We start from the raw sequence: 22,854 nt of genomic DNA, 5'->3' as shown, positions 1-22,854 counted from the left end.
TGTGGCCTCTTTGGGCTTTATGATGTTAGTGGTACCCCACTGTGTGGCTCTATCCAAAGGACCAGGCTGGCTTCTTTGATTAAATTTGATACTTTTATTGGTTTGTCTGTTATAGACAAAGAATGTCTAGTCAAGCTGACACTGATCTATGAATTGAAAACGCTCTGCTTACCTTGTGCTTGTTTTGGTATATGTTGTAGCAGCAGGAGGAAATTCTTTCTGCTGAAAAATATGGTCATGGCGAAATGTTAGGACATGTCTACTTTTAGCTCTTCTCCCTTTCACCTGCCCTAGGTGTCTGAAAAGATAATCCAAAAAATTGAGCTACTCAGCAGTTTCATAGATTTTGGTGGGGTTGGGGAACATATTTTTTACCTCCTCCACCTTTAATTAGCATGACCTTCCAGGAGGAGCATGAGGCTGGCAGTCTGTCTGTCTGTGAAGTTACAGAAGTGCAGTATAAAGAGCATAGCAGTGAATCCCATGTGCTAAATCTTCTCCTAGTAATGAAATACTTCAGGAGCAAGATGCGGAACCTGGAGAACAAGGAAAAATGCAGGACCGCGAGTGACTTTTCAGCTTTAAGGGAAGAGTAAGTTATGTAATAAGTGGCGTTCAAGACTGAGCATTGCCCACAGCCAGTAGCTGTGCACAGAGCCAAAGGATATCGGGGACTATCTTTGAAGTGTAAAGGTTGTGCGCAGCCTTTCCAGCAGAAAAGGTCCCAGCAAGCATCTTGTATCGTAGAGAAGGTCAAGCCTCTGTAATAAAAACTCTAGAGCCCCATCTCTAGAGTTGCAACTTAACAAAACAGTGGGTGACGAAGCAAAAGCTGCTGGGCAAGTAAATGAAGTTAGGGATGAGTTGTTTGAACTGGTCCTGACTTTGTTCAGCTATAGATTAATGATGAATGTGGAAGTGAACAATACCCTGCAGGTTGTTCCACTGACCTCAGCCAACTGAAATGCTGCTCTCATACTCCGAGTGCTGTTTGCTCGGAGAAATAGCTCTGTGCCTACAACTCCTCCGGTTAGGACTGGCTCAGTAGATACTTGAGAGCGCAGCGTGTGTTTCTCAAGCGGAGCATATGGTCTTTGGTGTACTCCTGACTTTTTCTCCTCCTTCTTCCAGTATGCCTGCTTTACTTTGCAGCCATGATTTACACCTCACTGGGTGCTGCCTTTGCACTTCCTAGCCTTGTATTCTAATTCTAATCCCTGTCTGTACCAGATGAACTCTTAGCTTGTTCTTGGCAAAGCAAGCCGAATGCCGCCTTGGAGGCAAAAGCATTAGCTGATAAGTCACCTGCTTGGCTACGCTTCAGTCTCACTGTACTCCAAATAAAGGGTATTTCTGTAGGATGCCTACCCTGATCTCTAGCATCTTAGTCTAGAGGATTAAGTTTAGCAGATCTCTAATGCCAAAGTGCATCTGAAAGGAAAATGTACTTCTGCAAGACAAAAACTTTTATTAAATGTGGCATCCTTGTACCAGAACAGCAGCTGTCCCAGACTAACAGGTCTTTCCAGGTTGAAGAGCAAATTTAGGAATGCTTTTGTCCATCTGCTTGTTTTTCTTTTGCAGTGCTTTTCGGCTCAGTGGCTTTACTAGTATTCCCCATTTCTCCCTTCAGGACACTTAGCAATGTCTGAGAACTCTCCAGAATCTGGGAAAGAAGAAAATAAAAATAGCTTATTTTTACATAAACTAAGCATTTCTCTTAGGAGTTCTCTTTGAATTCAGTTGATCTACCTTGGAACATGAGGGATTCTCCAGGCCCTAGAATACTTAATTCCTGATGGCACGTCATCCTGTCTCATTGCAAAAATATCTGTGGATGAATTTCTCTGGTTCATGCCCCTATTCCAAATACTAAACACCCTAAGCATTTTAAGTCTCTTGGAGCATGAGACAGAGAACTTCCTGAAGCAACTTTTAGCTTGAACTTTAGGGTTTCTTTTTTATTTTGTTTTGTTTTTTTAAGACATGTTGATACTTGGGCTTTGTAGATCAGTGTTAGAACTGTGCTGATTCAGCTGATCCAGTTTCAAGTTTCTTTCACTGTTAAAATTGCACACTTCAAGGTTCTTGCTTCAAGAGTAACTCAACTCCATAATGACCTTAAGTCAGACTAAACGTTTCTCCTTTTATTCATTTTCTTCTATGTTTAGCTTATGTTGTATATAATCTAACACTCCCATTTTTTCCCATGCATTAGGAAGCACAGCTAAAATAGGTTTATCAGATCTTGCTGCCTGTCCAGCTCACTATTTTCCAGTTTTAACATGGCGGACAATTTTAACAAACCTTGATAGTATGGCTGTAGTTCCAAAGATAACTTACATTCCTATGAACTTGTGGCAATCATTAAGCGGTCGGAGATGAGAGCTGAAACTAAGCACCTCCTCAAGAGGAGACACTGTTAGAACTCATTGGTAATAACGCGTAAGGGCAGTCGGCATGATCTTGGCAGTTTGTCCATGAAAACAAGGTAGCGGTAGGGGGAGTGGAGTCCTGCAGCTCTTACTGGCTGGGGAAAGGCAGGAAGCGTGGTTACAGACAAGAGAGGTAAGTCCATAGGAAAGGAACTTTGTTTGTTACTTGTTTCTATTCACAGGATGTCTTCATTTCCTCTCCTAACCACCTTGTGTGGGTTTTTTTTTTTTTTTTTTTAACCCACTGTGACTTTGTCTTTTAATTTCAATAAACATAAATTCATTTGTAGGATGGGGGGTTGTGACTTGTATCTCAGGGAAGCATTCTTTAAAAACGCATGCTGTTTATTCATGTAACTTTATGACAGAAATTGTAAGCTGTTTATTTTTTATGCGAGTTCCCCCTTCACCTCAAACCAGCATTTCTTGAAGTAGGCAAAGGGAACCGCTCCGGCCTTATCTGAACAACAGTCATCACTGGAAAGGCTGATGGGAAAACACTGACTTTGGGAGATGCCGCTATGGTGCTTGCAGTAGTTGCTTGCAGGGACAGTAACTCACGCACAGGGTATTCTGGAGTCAGTGTGCTGAGCCCCACCTATCATTCTCTTATTCAAAAGACAAATAGGAAAAGGAGAATTTAGACATCAGCTAAAATGGGGAAAGGGTCATCTTGGACTAAAACTGCTAATTGTTACCAAGACAGGGAAAATCATCTCTTATCTGCAAGCTAGCTGGAAGGATCCTTTTATTAAAAAACAAACAAAACCAATTAGTATGTAATTAAAACCTGCATTCAGATGTTATTCCATTTATAGAATGAAACAGTCCCTGCCTGGCAGAGTTTACAAATATAGTAAGAAAGGAGAAGGGAAAGAGCCGTCCTAATAACTGCAATAAGAGCTTGTCGTTACGTTGCTCACGTCCCTGCCACCCCTATACTGGCCTGTCATTTCTACTCTTTTAATGGTATTACGGCAGAGGCTGCCCAATAGAAAGATGGAAGAAAGGATTATGTCAAAAATCAAAGCAAGACGACATTCCAGTAGGCCAGCAAGTATCATCAGTTTGTTGTTACCTGCTTGAACTCAGGCTCTTCTGGGTCACTTTGTTTTCGCTGGTTTCCTCCTGAATTTTTCCCCCTCGAATGACATGGGATGAGATGGGGCTTTTTTGTAGGGGTCCTAGAGACCGCGTTGATGTCACTTGACAACACGGTCTAACTTAACCTCCGTTTTTTTCATCCTCCTGTTATACGGTAGGAGTAGTTGCTGCAACTACTTTCTTCGGAAGTTCTCTTTAGCGCTGCGGGGTGATCCGTGCGCCCGAAACGGGGCGCTGCTGGCCGCGCTCCCGGCCGAGCCCGGGCGCGACGGCCGCGTACCTCGCGCGGCAGCGCAGTCCCGCTTGCTCCGTGCCGCTCACGCCCTTCTGCGGCATCCGCCTTCGCCTCCCCAAGCTCGAACGTGGCAGTACCAGTATGAGGGAGCCGAACAATCCCCATCTGGCCTGCGCGCGCTCGGGGGGAGACCTGCCCTACCCCTCCCTGGGCTCTTTGGGGTTGCGGCCGACCAACGCTGACGGATCCCTGGACCCAAAAGCCCCTTTTGAGTCCCTCGTCCTGCTCAGCCGAGCGTCCCGCTTGCAAGAAAAGGCACCTGTCGGAAGGCTTCGTTAGGCGGGCAGGGCCTGGAGAGCGGGTAACGCGGGGCCGGGGCCGGGAGCCCGCCCGCTCTGCCCTACCCACGGGCGCAGGCCCCGCGCGAGGCTGGCGGCCGGCTGCTGCCGACCCGGCGGGCAGCAGGCACCAAGCGCCCCTCCGAGGGCCTGCGCGGGCCGGGGCCGGGGCCGGCGGAGCGGCCCGGGCGGTACCTGGCCGTAGGCCGCCTCGGTCTCGGCGATGGTCCGGTCGAAGTCGTTCCTCGTGGCCATCTTGCGGGCCAGGCTCTCGTTGGTGCGGGCCAGCTTCTCGGTGAGCGCCCAGATCTCGCCCTGCAGCCGGCTCCTCTCCTCCTCCTCGCCCCGGATCAGCCGCGCCAGGTCGTCGCGCCGGGCGCGCAGCTCCGCCATCCCTGCGGCGGCGGCAGCGCGGCGAGCGGCCGGTCAGGCAACGCCGCCGCCGCCACCCGGCTCGCTGCCGCCGCCGCCGCCGCCCGGCCCCGCTCACCAGCCCCCAGCTCCTTCATGAGGCCCTCCAGCGCGGCCTCCGGCCGGCTCATCGCCGCTCCGCGCCGCGCCGCGCCGCTCCCGCCCCAACGGCCCGGCCCCCGCCCCGCCTCTTCCTGCCGCGCGGCCCGCATGGAGCCGCGGCCGGCGGCGGGCGCCGAGCTCTCGGCGGCCTGGCACGCGCTCAGCACCGCCCTGGTGCCGCCCGCCGCCCTGGGGCTGGTGAGAGGGGGCGGCGGGGGGGGGGTCCTCGGCGCTGCCGCCGCGCTGCCAGGGCCCGGCCCGGCCCGGCGTGGTCCGCGCGCCGCCCGGGGCCGCCGCGGCCGCTGAGGGGCGGGAGGGCCGCGGCCGCCCCGGCCGGGCCTGCCCAGGGTCTTCCCCCGGGGCCGTGGGGCGCGGGGCTGCAGGGTCCCCCCCTCGGGGACGGGCTGTGGGGTCCGAGGGGTCCCCCTAGGGATGGGCCGTGGGCCGTGGGGCTGCAGGGTCCCCCCTCGGGGACGGGCTGTGGGGTCCGAGGGGTCCCCCTAGGGATGGGCCGTGGGGCTGCAGGGTCCCCCCTCGGGGGCGGGCTGTGGGGTCCGAGGGGTCCCCCTAGGGATGGGCTGTGGGGTGTGGGGCTGCAGGGTCCCCCCTCGGGGATGGGCTGTGGGGTCCGAGGGTCCCCCTAGGGATGGGCCGTGGGGCTGCAGGGTCCCCCCTCGGGGACGGGCTGTGGGGTCCGAGGGGTCCCCCTAGGGATGGGCCGTGGGGTGTGGGGCTGCAGGGTCCCCCCTCGGGGATGGGCTGTGGGGTCCGAGGGTCCCCCTAGGGATGGGCCGTGGGGCTGCAGGGTCCCCCCTCGGGGACGGGCTGTGGGGTCCGAGGGGTCCCCCTAGGGATGGGCTGTGGGGCTGCAGGGTCCCCCCTTGGGGACGGGCAGTGGGGTCTGAGGGTCCCCCCTAGGGATGGGCCGTGGGCCGTGGGGCTGCAGGGTCCCCCCTTGGGGGCGGGCTGTGGGATCCGAGGCGCCCCCCTAGGGATGGCCTGTGGGGTGTGGGGCTGCAGGGTCCCCCCCTCGGGGGTGGGCAGTGGGGTCCGAGGGGTCCCCCCTAGGGATGGGCCGTGGGGCTGCAGGGTCCCCCCTCGGGGGCGGGCTGTGGGATCTGAGGGGTCCCCCTAGGGATGGGCCGTGGGGCTCCAGGGTTCCCCCCGGGGGCGGGCAGTGGGGTCCGAGGGGTCCCCCCTAGGGATGGGCCGTGGGGCTCCAGGGTCCCCCCCTCGGGGGTGGGCTGTGGGATCTGAGGGGCCCCCCTAGGGATGGGCTGTGGGGTGTGGGGCTCCAGGGTCCCCCCCAGGGATGGGCTGTGGGGTCTGAGGGGTCCCCCTAGGGATGGGCCGTGGGGTGTGGGGCTCTAGGGTCTCCCCCCCTTCAGGGGCGGGCAGTGGGGTCCGAGGGGTCCCCCTAGGGATGGGCCGTGGGGCTCCAGGGTCCCCCCTGGGGACAGGCTGTGGGATCCGAGGGTCCCCCTAGGGATGGGCCGTGGGGCTGCAGGGTCCCCCCCCGGGGACGGGCAGTGGGGTCTGAGGGTCCCCCCTAGGGATGGGCCGTGGGGCTGCAGGGTCCCCCCCGGGGACGGGCTGTGGGGTCTGAGGGTCCCCCCTAGGGATGGGCCGTGGGGCTGCAGGGTCCCCCCTCGGGGGCGGGCTGTGGGATCTGAGGGGTCCCCCTAGGGATGGGCCGTGGGGCTCCAGGGTTCCCCCCGGGGGCGGGCAGTGGGGTCCGAGGGGTCCCCCCTAGGGATGGGCCGTGGGGCTGCAGGGTCCCCCCCTCAGGGGCGGGCTGTGGGATCTGAGGGGCCCCCCTAGGGATGGGCTGTGGGGTGTGGGGCTCCAGGGTCCCCCCCAGGGATGGGCTGTGGGGTCTGAGGGGTCCCCCTAGGGATGGGCCGTGGGGTGTGGGGCTCTAGGGTCTCCCCCCCTTCAGGGGCGGGCAGTGGGGTCCGAGGGGTCCCCCTAGGGATGGGCTTTGGGGTGCGGAGGCTCAAGGTCCTGCATGAGGATGGGCTGTCAGGGTCTGAGGAGCCTTCCTCCCCTCTCCAGGGACAGGCTGTGGGGCACAGGGGTCTAGGGTTCCCCCCCGCCCCGGGATGGGCTATGGGGCCCTTCCCTCCCCCTCCCCCCGCCAAGAACAGCCTGTGGGGAGTGGGAGCCCAGGGTCCCCCATGGGGACAGGCTGTGGACTCAGGGGCCTGAGAGGTTCCCCCCTGGGCTGGGGGTGGGCTGGGGGGTCTGAGGGGCCCCCCTTTAGGGATGGATTGTGTGGATTGTGGGGCCTAAGGGCTCCCCCTGGCAGATGGGCTGTGGAGAGTGGACACCCAAGGTCCTTCATGAGGATGGGCTGTGGGGGTCTGAGGGTTCTTCCCCCTCCTCCAGGGACGGGCTGTGGGGCACAGGGATCCAGGGTCCACCCGCCAAGGATGAGCTGTGGGGCGTGGAGGTCCAGGGTCCCCCATGGGGACATGCTGTGGAGTGTGGGTGTCTGAGGGGGTCACTCCTCCCCCCTGCCCCCCAAGGGATGTCCTATGGGATGCAGAGGTCCAGGGTCCCTCCAGGGATGAGCTGTGGGGCATGAGGGACTGAGGGTCCCCCTCCCCAAGGTGGGCTGTGGGGAGCAGAGTTCTAGGAACCCCCCATGGGGGTGGGCTGTGGGGCACAGGGGTCCAGGGTCCACCCGCCAAGGATGAGTTATGGGGAGCGGAGGCCCAGGGTCCCCCATGGGGACACATTGTGGAGTGCGGGTGTCTGAGGGGTCCCTCCTCCCCCCCACCCCCCAAGGGATGGTCTATGGGATGCAGAGGTCCAGGGTCCCTCCAGGGATGGGCTGCGGGGCCTGGGGGACTGAGGGCCCCCCTCCGCAAGGTGGGCTGTGGGGAGCTGAGTTCTAGGAACCCCCCATGGGGATGGAATGTGGGGAGCGGGGGTCTGAGGGGTCCCCCCACGACAGCCTGTGGGTCACAGGGGTGCAGAGGTCCTGAGTGGGAGGATGTGCCTCTCTGCGGCTCTCATAACGCGGCACTGCAGTTGCCCTCAGGTTTCTGGGCATGCTGGCTAATCCGACCCCCCAGCACAGACACATGCTGGCCTCTCTTGCTGTCACCCCACAAGCAGTGGTGTTGGCTGAAGTAGACCCCAGCACTCTCCTTCCCTATTCTGTGCCATCTGTTCCCGGGGCTGATTTGGACCTGCAAATGGTGGTGGTGCAACCATGGTGGGGGCATGGGGCAGGTGAAGCTGCTTGGGATGACACTGCTGGGGAGAGAAATGCCTGGGACCACCAGCTGGGAAAAATGAAAAGGATGCGGTTTTCTAACATGGTGACTTGTACTTGCTAGGAAAGGCTTTCTGGAAAGGGCTGTGGCGGGGGACCATCTCCCTCTCTCTTTGTTGCGCTGGCCAGAACAGCATACAGCTAAGTTACACTCTGGAAGAAGAGCCAAAAAGATGTGCTGCTTCTTCTATCTGTGCTGTGGCTCTGTTCCCTGATCACTCCCCGTGGAAATGAGGAAAGTTTTGCCCTGGAGTCTTGCGTCTCTCAGGAATGGATGGCCTGCGGTGGCACATGGCACTTGCATCAACAGAGCTTAATGCCTTTTTCTAACGTCACATCCCAAGCAGCTGGTGGTTCGTGTGTCAACTACTAACAGAAATAGCAATTGTCAGTTTTAGGGTATTAGGCCTGTGAGATGGCCACTCACCTTCTAGCAAGGGGCTGAGACCCCAGCAAGTCTCTGCAGAGGATCAGTATCTACCAGTTGCTGTTTAACAGCAGAGACCATTCATGCTTGGTCTGGTCCCTGTCCTCTAACATGAGCAGTCTCTTCTGCTTCAAATGCTCTTTGATAAGTCTTTGCGTGTATTTAACTTGGTATCCCCTCTGTTTTCTAGGCAGCATCTAGATCTGATTCTGTGGGGCCGCTGAAGGATGGTGACCTGCGGGCAGCCCTTGAAGTGCTGCGGTGTTATGACTTGCACTCAATTGTAGAAGAATGGTTCATTGAAGTGTTACAGACAGACCTTCAGGCAAATATAGCTCCTGAGTTCTGGAACTGCATTGGCCAGTATGAAAATACAGCTGAGGAGCCACAGTGCTCCTTGCTGCTTCTGGATGCATTTTGTCTTCTCAAGTGCCGCCTGGACCCCTACCTGAACAGTCTGGAACTTCTGGAGAAATGGACCAAAGCAGGCTTGCTCCTGGGAACAGGTGCTCAGATGCTACAAGAGAAGGTCTACACCATGTTCAAAGCCATTCTTTTTTTCTCCACTACAAAGTCCTTCCAGGAAATGATCCAGCAGTTCTATAGCCGCACTTTCAGGATATACATGCGGCAGTGGAAGAAAGGCGAAGATGGAATGAATGAGTGCGAGAGCAGCATGAGTGAAAATGAACAGGAAAGTGATACAGAGGAGGGTGGAGGAGAGAGCCCGTTGTGTGCAGGTTGCAGCAGTAAGAGAGAGGAGTGCTGGTGCTCCAAAGCCATGGAGCAGTTTCAGCAGCTCAATGACATTCTGTACGTATGTTATGGGGTGATGCCTGTCGCACAGAACAAGCCTGTGGTCCAGATAGGAGAGGAGCAGCAAGTTTTCTATGTGCCTCAAAACTAGAGGAGTTGGGCATGAGGTCAGGCTGTATCATAGTACTGGCTAGCGAATTTCCCACAGAGTTTCTGCCGACAATTAGTAACTCGTAGTTGAACTAGAACCGATCCTTTGACCGAAAGTTCCTTTTGCTGGATGCAATATCTTTCCCTTCTGCTAAGGAATATCCTCCTCTTGCCTTCTGTCTGCAAAGAAGAAAACTTTTTCTAAGTGAAAAAGCTTTTGATGGCTAGGAAATACAATTTCTGAGGAAGATGGGATAATAGCAGTAATATACTATATATGCAGTGCTTCCATGCAGGCTATTAGAGCATTGAAATTAAGAGCCTTGCTTGCATCTGTTTACCATACAGGGAGTATGATAGTTAGATAGGATGGTATCCTTTTTTGCTTATACCTTTGCTTCTGGCTGCTCTGAATGAGGTCACTGTCTGTGTTTGTAGCCGCTGGCTGAATTTGCTGGAGAGAGTGAGCGCCGATGCCGTCACGACCATCTTGCACAGAATGATAGAGGAAAGGATGGAGCAAAGATGCAGGGGCGAATATGAGCACTCTTTCTTAAACGAATTCCAGGAGGTAAGGCGTGCGGGCGGCAAGAGCTCTTCCTTTGAGACGTGCAGCTGCTTCTGTTGCTGCACAAGTTGAAAGTAAATTCTACCTGAAAATACCTGTGCCTGGGCTGTGACTTCCACCATCACTGGCAGAAGAGGTGTTTAAAACTCCCCATTTTGATTTAACGCTAGAGGGGAAGGTTTACTCTAACCTATACGTAATAGGCCATGGCATTTCACCTGGTTATATCCATATTAACAAGGGAATTTCTGTAGTATTCTACAAACTACATGAAGGCAGTAGTCCCATCTAGCCTGTAGAGGGCCCTCCTTCTGCATAGGTGGACCTGTAATTTGAATTTGAATTTGTGTAGCTATTGCCTATTCTCTTTCCATTTTTCCAGCAGCCCTTTAAAATAGGAAGTGAGGATGGGAGGTGATATTCTGGTACCGCTCTTGCCAGCGGGCCGCGTGCAGAATTAAAATGCTTCCTTGCACCTATCCAGCACTTAGATCTTTTGTTGCCAGCTAAAACTGAGTTCAGGCTGAGCTATTTACCCAGCATGACCTTAAAATTCTTTTCAGGGTTATTGCTTTTCCAGGATACGGTTTCTGTTCTGCACGCTTGCTCTGCATTCCTTGTTTTTTGGTGCGTGACCTTGTGCTTGCCGATTCTGAAGAGCAATGCATGAGGTCTGGTTACCGAGCAAACAAGACTGCTCTCTGTATGGTTGTCCTAGTTTCCTTGTTGTTTACTATGCTGTCATTTTTTGTGTCAGCTGCAAACATAAGGAGTGATTTTTGTATTCGGTTCTCTTTAAATGCTGTGCAAGACTTTCATTATTGGACCTAGTAAAAAGTGCTTTCAGATGACCTGGCGATTGTTTAAAGGCATATTAAGAATACCAGAGCAGGTGCAAATGCATTCCGCTTGTCAGACATTGTAGAAGGTCCTCTAGCTCTCACCTCTTCGGAAGACAAGACCAACATGGTAAACCACAGAATATTGGAGGATATCAGAATTAAAAAACAATTTTAAAAAAAAAAGTGGAAGTGGTATCCAAACTGGGAAAATATGTTTTTTGTTTTTTAAGGCAGAAGTCTGGCAAGCGAAAATATGAGAAGACTGAGGAACAGCTTGCTAAAAGTACAAATGCTAACAAACCCCCTTTTCAGATGTGTCAGATGCAGTTTGTAGTTGATAATCAAGCCATAATAGGAGCCCTCAGAGAAGATAAACTCATGGGGAGGGTGAGAAAAGAGTTTGGTAATAATTGTATTCCTTAAAACGGACTTGCTTTCCATCGATTATAGTCCTATCCTTTTGTTCTTTAATAAATTCTTTATCAGCTTTTCATAGTTTTGCCCAGAGTTGATGTCCGGGTGTTGTGCAGTTCTCAGGGCTGTCCAGCCATGCAGTTATTAGCAAAATGCATGCATTCCTTCAGTCTTCGGTGTTTCCTCAGTAATATAGATAATTAAAAATTAACAACAGCAAACCAGATGTAGTCTTAGTCTTTTTGTTTCAAGCTATCCAATGTGGTTATCAAAAAATATTAACATCTAGTAGCTATTCCTACTCAAGTGCTATTCTAGTAAGTGCTATGTATGCCACTGTAAAGGGGAAATAAGGAAGAGTGATTCTCTTGAATATCTGGATATTGTAGCTGAGTGTATTTGAAATATGTCAGTCGTACATTTTTCTGTAGAAAATTAAATCTCATATTAAAAAAAAAAAAAACTTTCTGATGCTTTCTGATCAACCCATAGCATTTTTTATATTTAAGCGACTACCTTGGTATTGGAGGTCTTGGTCAAGGGCCCAAGTTCGGTTGGTAAGCGTATGTCTGAGTCTTTGAGATGACTTGCTTGCACTTCTGTTCCTATTCTTATAAAGAAATAAATGTTGGTAAGAGTTTGAATATGCCCAGTCCTTTTCTGGAGCTCGGAGAGAGCCTCTGCACTCTTGCCCCCAAATTTGATGTTAGAGAGAATGGTGATGAGCTGAGTTCAATATCTGCAGCACAGAGCACCTTCCTGTAACTTCACAGTTTGTGGCCAGCCTGGCATGGAGCCTCAGGGGATGCCATGCTCTCCCATCAATCTGCACATACTTAGGGTATAGCAGCTGAGGGCAAAATGTTTCTCAGATCAGCCCGAAACTGAGGTGAGCTGTACTGTTGACCCTGCACTAGCAGAACCGCTAATCCTAGTGGAGAAACCTTCTCTCTGGATGAGAACTTTGTTACTGATAAAGTCGCACCAAAGCTGTGGATGCATTTTAAGAGATGGAGACACGCAATCCTCAGTCACCCCTTATTTCATCATACACCTCTGCCTAGTCTGTAACTTGTAACTTGAGTTAAAGGTCTGGAGATTCAGCTCTTCTAACTCAGTGTCTTAACTTCCCGTCCGAGGCTTTTTCTGGCTATAACCCAGGCCAGAATACATTTGGATCACAGGTGGAGGTGGTGCTGTTCCTGGCTAGGTGCTCATTTCAGCTTGCTGTGGTAAATTCCTGGTGACAGGGTATGTGTGGGACATGGTTGTACATCCAGTTGTAGCGTTCGCTATCTCTGTATTGTCCCTCTCCTTGTGCAGTGGATTGAGAAAGTAATTGGCTGGCTCAGCAGAGTTTTCCTGCAAGATAGTCCCTTGGCTTGCTCCACTCCAGAAGCTAGCAACACCTTGAAACGTTGGAGATGCCACGTCCAAAGATTCTTCTACCGCATCTATGCCAGCATGCGCATTGAGGAGCTCTTCAGCATTATTCGAGGTAAGGGTGACCTATTCCATATTTTTTTCGCTCTTGGACTTGGCTTGAACTGTAGATCAGTCTTCACCTATCAGTTTGGCCCTCTGTCTCCTCTTGCCTCCCTATGGAGCACGGCACTGTTTCTAATCACTGCTTGGTCTATAGATTTCCCAGAATCAAAACCTGCTGTGGAAGACCTCAAGTTCTGCCTGGAAAGGACTAATCAGAGGCAGCAGCTGCTCAGCTCCCTGAAAAGTGCTCTGGAAATGCGACTTCTGCATCCTGGTGGGTTTTAGATCTCTGCGTATGTCACGTTTGATTGAGCTGTAAGGAACCTAGGCGTGAGTGGGGATCTGCTGGGAGCCATCATCTCATTTAACGTGCAGTGGATGAGAGGCTGTCGGGTTCTGTGCATCTTGTGTTCTCCATGTTGGAGTATGCGTGGGCAGTAGTAGCTAATTACATCCCACCCCCTTGTCATCTCCTTTTTCCGGTACAATGAGGAACTGAGCTAGGATTTAGCTTTGGCCCAGGCAGGTAAAGGCTCCTCTGCTGTGTGTGGTCTAAGCTTCTGAGGCTCGGTTTGGGCTGAGCTGGTTTATGGTAGTCTTTGAGCCTGTGTTTGTGGTTGCAGCTTGTTTCTCAGTCATGTGGACCTAATCTCTACCTTTGGTTGGGGCAGTATGGCAGCAAAGCCTTTGCCTTCAGCTTCCTCGGTCTAACAGAGAGCCTGGAATAGCCTTTCCCACATTCACGCGGTTAGTCTGTGCTCTGGGACTCTGACCCCCTCTGCCCCTCTGTTGTAGGAGTCAACACATCTGACATCATTACCCTGTATATCTCTGCCATCAAGGCCTTGCGGGAGCTCGACCCCTCCATGGTTATCCTGGAGGTCGCCTGTGAGCCCATCAGGAAGTATCTGAGGTAAGAGGCTTGCAGGACAGTCTTCCATCCCTTTCCTTTCTCCTTTCCTTCCTTTGCTCTGCTTCTCTTGCCTTTTGACAGGACTCGGGAAGACACAGTACGGCAAATTGTGGCTGGTCTCACAGGGGATGCTGAGGGCTCTGGTGATCTCGCAAATGAGCTCTCAAAAGCTGACCCAGTGACACTAGAGAATGGCCAGGAGAGTGACGATGACATCTCAGAACCAGGGGACTGGGTTCCTGACCCTGTTGATGCAGATCCAGGTTAGGTGCCAAGACCAAAAGTCCTGGCAGCCCACTACCCCTTGCTCTTTGTAGTCCTGAGCAGCTTGTCTGCTAGTCCTTCAGAGCAGAGCTGGGCTGGGGCAGTTCTCTGTTAATCTCCCGCTGTTGTCTGCTTTGGGTTTCGCTAGGGAAATCAAGTTCCAAGCGTCGGTCCTCGGACATCATCAGCCTGCTGGTGAGCATCTATGGAAGCAAGGACCTGTTTATCAATGAGTACCGCACGCTTCTTGCCGACCGGCTGCTACATCAGTTCAACTACAGTGCTGAGAGGTGAGGTTTGTATGCCCAACCCCAGGACTTTCCAGGTAGAACGACCTGGTAAAGGCATACTGCAGACTCACTCCTACAAAAGGCTGTTTCTGGAACCAGGACTGCCTTTGGCCATCTCCTCTGTGGTTTTAGGTAGGCATTTGGAATTTCACAGGCTCACCTCTTGGCTGACATCTCCCTGATCAGTCTTGCCCTTGGCTTGCACTAGTAGGGCAGCAGGTTGGAGACTGAAGGCACTGACACCCTCTGAGCTCCACCCCATCTCTTCTGGTGGTTCTCACAACATACAGGGGCTGCTTAGGGTCAGCAGAAAGTGTCGAGGTAAAAAGAAGGGATGAAGCATCAGGGACTTCAGATCTACCCCAGCTGGCTCTTGATTCAACAGTTGTAATGATTTTCCTGTCTCTGAAATGCGGTTGATGAAGGCACAAAGTTGATGAAAGTGTGATGAGCGCTCTCAAGTGAATGGCTCACCAAATGCTGGGATTGTATTGTGTTGTCAAGAGGGATGGTGAGAGAGCCAGGTGCCATGCTAGCCCAAACAAAAGGGATGCAAAGGCCTTCTTCAAAAAATCCCTGTCCTATAGAAGAAGTGAATGTTCCTCCCATAGATGCTGGGAGGCATCCTCTTCAGATAACATACTTTGCAGGGCTTCTTAGTAGCGAGAGGACCCTTGTGTCAGGGACTGTCTTTCTTGGCTCAGCTGAGAGGAGTGGAGGCCAGGCTAGTCTGTTTGAGGGACCTGTGTCTGACCCTTTCTTTCTCTGTTCAGGGAAATCCGCAACGTGGAGCTGCTGAAGCTGCGGTTTGGTGAAGCTCAAATGCATTATTGCGAAGTCATGTTAAAAGTAACTTTTCTGTTATTCCGCCCTTGGTTGTGTGGGATCTTGAATCAGTGGGGAAGGGGAGCGTCTTATAGGGGTGACCTAGAAAGGGCCCTTTTAGGGAAGGGGGGTTCCCAGGATCCCAGCATGGGACTTGACTCGTGACAGGCAGAAGTGCATTCGAAATCGTGTCTGTTCTTTAAGTCCTGTACATTGGGTTATTGACTCTGGGGGATGGTTGCTCTGGTGCTGTAGTCTCTCTTGCCAGTACACTGCAGTACTCTATTCTGGCAGTAGAAGAGCTGGGCTCTTCCAGATCCTCTAGGGTGGGATTCTGGCATTTGATTCGTTTGGGACACTGTGAGAAGTCATCAGTCTGGAGGGACTTCAGCGTAGGCTGGTGTTAAAGCTGTAAGCCCTTCCCAACCTTCCCACAAACGTTCCTAAGTATGTAGCTGCCCATTCTCTTGCCCTCTTAGTGACCAGAGGACACACGTGATTTTAACCTTTCCAGTGTCTCCATCATCCTCTGGAGACATGTTCGACACCCTATTTAAGCGTCGTCTTTGCTAAAGCTCAGTACTCTCCTGGAAGAGAAGGAGTATATTTAGCTTCCTCTGCCTCTTCCAGGATATGGCTGACTCACGACGCATTAATGCCAACATTCGTGATGAGGAAGAAAAGCTCCCAGAGGAGGAGAGGCCGCCATTCAGCCTTGTTGCTGTTATCCTATCGAGTGAGTTCTGGCCACCGCTGAAAGAGGAGAAGCTAGAGCTTCCAGAGCAAGTCAAGGAAGCCATGGAAGCCTATTCCAAGAAGTATGAGAAATTAAAGGTGAGGCAGCCTTAACTTTCCTTAAAACAGATTCTTGCTGTTAAGACTCCACTGTATAGCGTGTTTTTGCATGGCCTTTACAAAGTTCCCTTTAACCTCCCTTAAAGTTTAGCTGTTAATATGGCTGTACTGTTAGGTGGAATGCCAAAGTCCTTCGGCTCTGAATTGGGGTTAGAAGCTGCGCTAGCTTTGCTACTGCTAAAAGGAGGATTTCTCTCTTTATGGGGTGCCTGGGCAGCAGTAGTGATAGATAGTTTTCTAAAACATACCAGTGTTTGTTAGTTACAAGGATACTGAGATAGATGCGAGTTATCCATGATCCAGCGACGTGCTCTGCGCTCTACGAGGTAAGAAAGTTATGTGGATACTGAGATATAAGTCCCTAGGCCAACAAGCTTAGACATCCTATAGGAGCCCAGGGTCCCTGTTGGACCTCTTTTCTCCAGCATTCCGTCACTCGTCTCTCCTGTTTATCCTCTTGAAAAGAGGCTCTTACGTTGCCTCCTTTGAAACCTGTACCAGGAGATTCAATGTTAAAGACTGGAGTCAGGTAAACATTGCTTTCTGTTGTTCTTTCTGTGGTCTCTTCTGGGTTGTTTCTTTTGTTTCTGAAGGGTCCCTCAACTCCACGTTATACAGTTCAGGTGCAAGTGTTTTTGGTCACTTTGACTGTAGCTCAGACCAGGACTTGAATCCATGCCTTTATAAATAGCATGGAAAGATGGAAGAGAGACACATGCAGGAAAGGAGACATATCTAGCAAATATAAGCAGTTGTGCAGTATTCTTGTATTCTATAGGCACTTGGCCAGGCTAATTAGTCACATGAATCCTGAAGTGTGTCTTGCTCTGCCCATGCAGAATGGGTTCGTAGCAGGAGTATTGCAGGGTGCTGGAGCATCTGCCTGGAAGTTAGAGAGAGATCTAAGTCACTTTCAGAGCTATGGTCTTGGCTTTCTCACCTTGCTGCTGCTTATCCGGTGGAGTGCAGAGCATACCACTGGATCATGGATAACTTGCACCTAGTCATGACAGCGTAAGACCTGTGTGTACGCATAGATGGTTCTTTGCAACTAATCTGAATGCAATTTGGTGTCTCATACTGTTGTTCCTCCCCTTTGCAGTCTGACCCCACTTCAGGCTTGGTTTTTTCAAATGCTTTCTTGAACTCGTCATTATACATCAGACGATACATGCTGTCAGGCTGGGAAGCTTGCAGCTTTACATCCTATCTCTTCTCCTGTTTTAGCTTTGTGCCAGACGTGAATGGCACCTGATTCCTGTGCCTACAGGAAACTAGTTAGGAGAGGAACACAGCAGCCTCGGAGTGCACGGTTTCTTGGGGTGGTTCTGTTGTTGTTTAACTCCCTGGCACTTGACGCCATCCTCGAGCTACAAAAGGGAGTGGTGTTATCCTCGTGAGGAAGGGAGCAGCTTGTATCTGGCAGAGATGAAGGCAGAGTAGCTGGTCCTGATGGCAGAGAGAGATTTGCAGAAATGCAGAACTTGGGGATTCCTGTTAGGGGATCTACTGTGAGTGGCTGCTTCCCGTTTTTGCAGGCCATGAGGACCCTGAACTGGAAGTACCACCTAGGCCTGGTGAGCTTGGATGTGGAGCTGGCGGATCGCACCCTCTCCCTGTCTGTCTCTCCTGTGCATGCTGCCATCATTCTGCACTTCCAGACCAAGAGTGAGTGACACAGCAGAGGCTCAGCATATCACCTGTATTCGTGTGCTTCCTGTGGATGGGTGGGAAAGCCACATTGCTCAGGTGGCTGTAGGCCTGGAGAGTTCTGGCAGGGGAAGCAAGACCCGGTTCACGGACTTAGATTTATCACAGAAATTGGCTTTGTCTCCAGCTCTCCTAGGAGACTGCACCCAGAAGGGCCACAGCTGAGCACCCATTCTGCGCTCAGACAGTCACTGCGTAGAGCTGCTTGCTCATGGCAGTGGCTCACCTGCCTTCTCCATCCTCTTATTAAATCCTGACACGCGGTGGAGGGGGGGGGGCAGATGTCCTATACTCTTCTCTGCATTGAATGTTTGGGACACTCGTAGACTGGAATATAGCAAAGGACTGCAGCCAAGAGCTGACTGCCGCCTTCCGCGCGGTATCTTTGGTCTCCGCAGGTACGTGGACACTGACTGAGCTGAGTGAAGTGCTCAAGGTGCCTGTGACGTCGCTAAAGCGTAAGATGACGCTGTGGCTGCAGCAGGGTGTCCTGCGTGAAGAGCCCCAAGGCACGTTCACTGTGATTGAGGAGGAGCAGAAGGACCAGGTAGAAAAGGTGGTTCTGATAGACAGTGATGAAGAGGGGGACTCTGCCATGGCATCGCAGGCTGACCAGAAAGAGGAAGAGCTGCAGGTACCTGTCTGTGTGTCTTTGGGTGCTTGTGAAACCAGCAGGCCAGTGCAAATGTCTAGTGGTTTTGGTTTTGGGGAAGGGAGAGTGATTTCAGGGCGGCCTATGATTGAGTTTCATCTTTAAAATTCTGGAGAAGTGGTTTGAGGCTGAATGGAAGAAACTGTTTAATTTGATTATATTTTTAATATTGGGAAAGGGGTTAAACTCTCAAGGGAGTTTGATATGTTCAGAAAGTGAAGATGGTGGTGCTGTTACCCAGCTGGTTAGGAGGCTAACTTAAAATTCAGGAGAAGCCACATTCTGATTCAGGTGGTGGATTTGATTTGCACTGTATACTGCAGTGACTAAGGACAGCTTAAGAGCTTTTCTGAGGTGGATGTCTCTTGATTGATGATCACTGGAGCACTGGATCATTGGAAGACTTCACCTTCTTTCCAGAAAAGTGCCCAGCTGCTGAGCCAGGCAACCATTTGGGCATCTCTAAACACTGTTGTTCAATTAAATAAGAAAATGTCTGAAACTTGAATTTGTATTTTAAAATAGTCATAACTAATTTGGGTTCATCCAAACAGCAATTTTGGAGAAGCAGACTGCCAAAAAAGCTTACTCAACCCTGACAGCAGGCCCTTTGCCTTCTCTGTGTGTGGTTCCTAGACACTTCCAGTGCTTTTCCTACCCTAGTCTGCCATGTTGTGTGTATGGAGCCACTGTGAAACATATAGGTGTTCTACCTGCCTCTGTCCACTGAGGGTCATGCATGTGCTGCAGGCCAAATCCTGCTTTCTAGTTGTGTATCCAAATACCTGATGCTGATCTCTCATACTTCCTGTTCAAAGGCCAAGCTTTCATAGCTGAGAACTTATTGCCCACCACAGCCATATTATGCCTTTGGGATACAGGCTGGTAAAGCACCCCTGTTCTTCTTGTGTTGAGGATGTGACTGTGACTTACTGTTGCCTGTGTGCCCCCCTTTGTAGTTGTTTTGGACATACATCCAAGCAATGCTGACCAACCTTGAGAGCCTATCATTGGAGAGGATTCACAGCATGCTGAAGATGTTTGTGATGACAGGCCCAGTGGTTACAGAAATTGATATACAAGAGCTGCAGGGCTTCCTCCAGAAAAAGGTCCGGGACCAACAACTCATCTACTCCGGAGGTGTCTATCGTCTGCCCAAGAACTGCAGCTAGACTCAAAAATCCTTGCTTTCCTCTGTCCGTTCACTTCTCCTGTGCCTCTGTTCAGCTCCTCAGTGCCACCCAGCTCTGCATCCTGCTGGGTAATTTTTTCGCTATGGAGGGTTGCTGTGCCCTCTTCCCAAAATGGGCACCCTTTTCCATATGGAGATAGCTCATTAGCAGCCTGGACTGTGCCTCCCAAAGAACTTGTGGGACTGGGCCTACTCCCCAGAGTGCTTTTCTCCCATACATGAGTGTCTGGGCCCACTTCACTGGTTAATAAAAAAAAAAACGGCAGTCATCTTTTTCAGATGATTCTGACTCTTTTCTTTCCTCTCAGGTGAGCACTCTTGGCATCAGCCTTCCCAGGCTGAAAAGGCAGGCAGGAATTCCACAGTCGGCTGGGTACCGTCTCCCTTTCATTGGGCCTCCATCTGTAGTCTGCTCCTTACAGCTCTGCGAGGATTTTAGGAGAGGGAGCTGTTGGCTGCACTTGCTGTCTGTGTCTCCTTGTGAAGTTAAAGCAGCTTCTTGCAGCTGGCTGTGATGAGTGAGACTCTACACAAAAACAAGCGTGCTGTCCATGCTATCTCCTTTGGTTTGGGTAGGCGGAAGACTCGGGTCAGCTTACCGTTGTTCAGCACTCTTGGGATGTGTGGGATAATTTTATTGTGGGATAAAGAATGCTTTAGATGGATGAAATGTAGCAGTTCTTCAGGGCAAGCTGTTTAGTCCTGGGGAATATTACAGTGGATTATCCAGATGCTGGTAGGATTACTTTACCATGGCACGAATGCGTGTCTTCAAACAGTATGACTGGTGCTCTCAAGCGCACGTCGTCTTGGTGTGCTTCAGGGTTATTTGCATCAGTGAGATCACCAAGACAGTTGGATGGGATAATCCCTGAGCTGCTTTATTTAATCATCGTGCCCATAACCTGGACACAAGATCAAGCAAAGAGTTTCAGAATGATTGTATTCGGTCTCCACTTAATAACATTCAGGGTTCCTCGGTCCTGTTTCCAGGTGGGTTTTGCTTATCCCATCAGGAGGAATATGCTGGGGAAATCTGGGTCTTCCTAAAATTTTGCTTCCTAAGAAGCAACGAATGAGTTTCCATGGCCCAATAAGTTTTTCCCTCCGGTGCTGCATCTTTTAGCCCAGACTGTATAATGAGACAGCTGGAATTCAGATACCAAAGGGCCGAATTTAAAACACAGGAACAATCTTTAACCCTGGCTGCATTGCTCTGGATCCAGGTGCATGAGAGACTCGTGGAACATGTTTTAAAAAAACAACAACAGCAACAAAACTGTATTTCATGTTCACTCTTGTCTCTTAATGCTTAAAGGCCTGGAAGCGCTACATTGTGGGCTCTCCCTCTTATAGTGGGGAACAAATGCTCCAAATCCTCCTCTCAGACTTTTAGGGCAGAAAAGGGGGGTAAGTTTGGGCAATTTGAGACTAACGTCTGAAGATTTGGAGACCTAATGGAGGCTGACTTTTTTGTAAATAGGCAAATCCCGCCTGAATAATCCCTAGGACCAGCCTGCCCCACTTTGCTTTATGTACCGCACCCTGGTTAGAGGTGCTAGTGGGGGACAAGGAAGGTTTGTCCCATGGTGACCCTCAACCCCTGAGTGCCCTAGCCAGCAGCTGACGATGTTCTTTGCCATCTTGGACTTGGGCTATTCCTGGACCAACGCTTGGCCACTCAGCATGACAACAGGATGTCCTGGGTCTCTTGCTCTGGGTAAAGCCCAGCCTGGTTCATACCAGCTGCGAGGGGGGTTGCTCTCTACTGTCCTGCTGACCAGGTTCAGGTATGTTGGAAAACTGAACAGAACTTGGCTCAACAGATATTGCTACACCTGGAATGGTCGAGACTGTTCCTGAAGTTGACCATGTGTTTCCCAGATGTAACAGTAAGTAAATCTTACTTCTGCTCTCAGATGTGTCATCCCAGGATGGAGAAGCCCTGAGACTCACTCAACCCCGGAGCACCTTTGAGGGGTTGTGACAGGTTGTGGCTTGGGGATGACAGTGATTGTGACCCTCAGTGGTGGAGGGATGGTTGTTGGGACACAGCAGCATCCCTACGTGCACATGGGTGTTGGGAGGTGATGCAGCTGTGCCACTGTGGGAGCTTGCGGTGCTGGCAGGTGGGATGGGTAGTGTGCATGGAGGGTGGGTGCCAGGGCTGGTGAGGTGCAGGTAGGTGGCAGGGGGGCTCGCATAGGGCTGTGCTAAAAGGCAGTATTGACCTTCAGGGCTCAGGATGCGACACGGCAATGTCTGGGACCTGGTGCAATGCAGTGTCACGGTGGAGGCTGGCAGGCTGCAGTGGGTTCCCATGCTGGGGTGGGGAGCTGGGTGCATGGAGGAGAAAAGGGCTGATGCCTGGGGAGGGCAGGGCCAGAGCAGGGAAGATGCCGGGGAGGTACAGAAGGTCACCCAGGGCTGACGCGAGACGGTCCTAGGCCAGTGTGACTCCGGGATGGATGTGGCGGGGCTCGGGGCGCATGCAGTGAGCAGCGCTGAGCCTGTCTTTGTCCGGGTGAGTAGCAGGTGCCCTAGCCCACTCGAGGCTCTGCTCCTCATCCTCTTGATTAGATATTCATCCACTGCTGAATAAATCAGAGCAGCTCACAAGTGCCTGCCGTCCATGTAAAACCTGCGTGCCTTGGGAGGGGAGAGCGAGCAAGACATGTACAGGCCACGTAGGGCCTCGCTGGGTGAGGAAGAGGAGCCGAATCGGGTCACGCAGGAGGAGGAGGAGGAAGCAGGGCTGACGCTGGTCCTTGGCCTTAATGGTCACTACCTTAATAACTGGCTGCCTGGCCAGGACCCCAGCAGTAGGGGATACCTAATCGAGAGGGCCGAGAGCTGCCCGCCGTGTAGGGCAGCGGATGCAGAGCTTCCAGCGCGGGCGTTGGGCACGAGGGAGCGTCACCCCCCAGCAGCTGCTTGAATGGGTGACACCAGGCCCTGCGAGCTGCCTGGGGAGCCGGACAGGCAGTGGGCTGCCAGGTGGATGCGGTGCCGCCCCACCACGTTCCCGATGACACCCTCCCTTACCCCGTGTGCTGGGTGAACCCGGCCAGGGGACACATTGGGGACAGGAAGAGGTGCAAGGGGCTGGGAAGAGCTCGGGAGCACCCTTCAGCTCTGCCCATGTCCCAGCTCGCCTCCCTTGGTGCCGCTGCTGCCACCGTTCCCCTTGGTCCCCCCTCCCCGGGCTGGACCTGCCTGGAGGTTGTACACAACCTGCGTGGCGATTAAAGCGAGTCCAGCGCTATGGATGCGATGGAGGACAGGTGGGACAGAGGTGAGCACGGCGCTGGCATCTCTCCCACGGCAGTGTTGGGCCAGCACGGCATGGGCTTTGCTTCCTCTGGTGACCTTTATCGACTGTTCCTCTGCCTCGCTCTCAGGATGAGGCCTGGTAGGTGTGATGAGTGAGTTTGTTCCATTGCCACAGCAGCCTGAGCTACTCCCCCGGCCAGGCCTGACTCACTCTCCTCCTGGACACTGGGTTTACGCTGCAGATGGCTCAGCACGCAGACCCCGTCCCCGCTCGCAGGGTGCCCGCTTGGCACCCAGAGGCCGCCCTGCCCCAGAGCAGGGAGTGAG

General features: G+C 52.3%; 1 protein-coding gene across 1 annotated transcript; it reads left to right on the top strand.

Annotated features, from left to right (window-relative positions):
• The first annotated feature begins 4,335 nt into the window (after nt 1-4,335).
• On the top strand, nt 4,336-19,527 carry LOC104139825 (anaphase-promoting complex subunit 2). The gene is given in 14 exon segments (XM_068914424.1): nt 4,336-4,698; nt 4,701-4,823; nt 8,526-9,148; nt 9,680-9,812; nt 12,389-12,563; nt 12,708-12,827; nt 13,349-13,466; nt 13,548-13,729; nt 13,879-14,020; nt 14,794-14,869; nt 15,476-15,679; nt 17,239-17,368; nt 17,809-18,044; nt 19,022-19,527. Coding segments are annotated over 14 exon segments (2,838 nt in total). The 3' UTR covers nt 19,235-19,527.
• The last annotated feature ends 3,327 nt before the right edge of the window (nt 19,528-22,854 follow it).

Source organism: Struthio camelus, chromosome 20, assembly GCF_040807025.1.
Source record: "Struthio camelus isolate bStrCam1 chromosome 20, bStrCam1.hap1, whole genome shotgun sequence".
NCBI lineage: Eukaryota > Metazoa > Chordata > Aves > Struthioniformes > Struthionidae > Struthio > Struthio camelus.
Note: the sequence above shows the minus strand (reverse complement) of the source record. Positions and strands in the feature narration are given on the sequence as shown.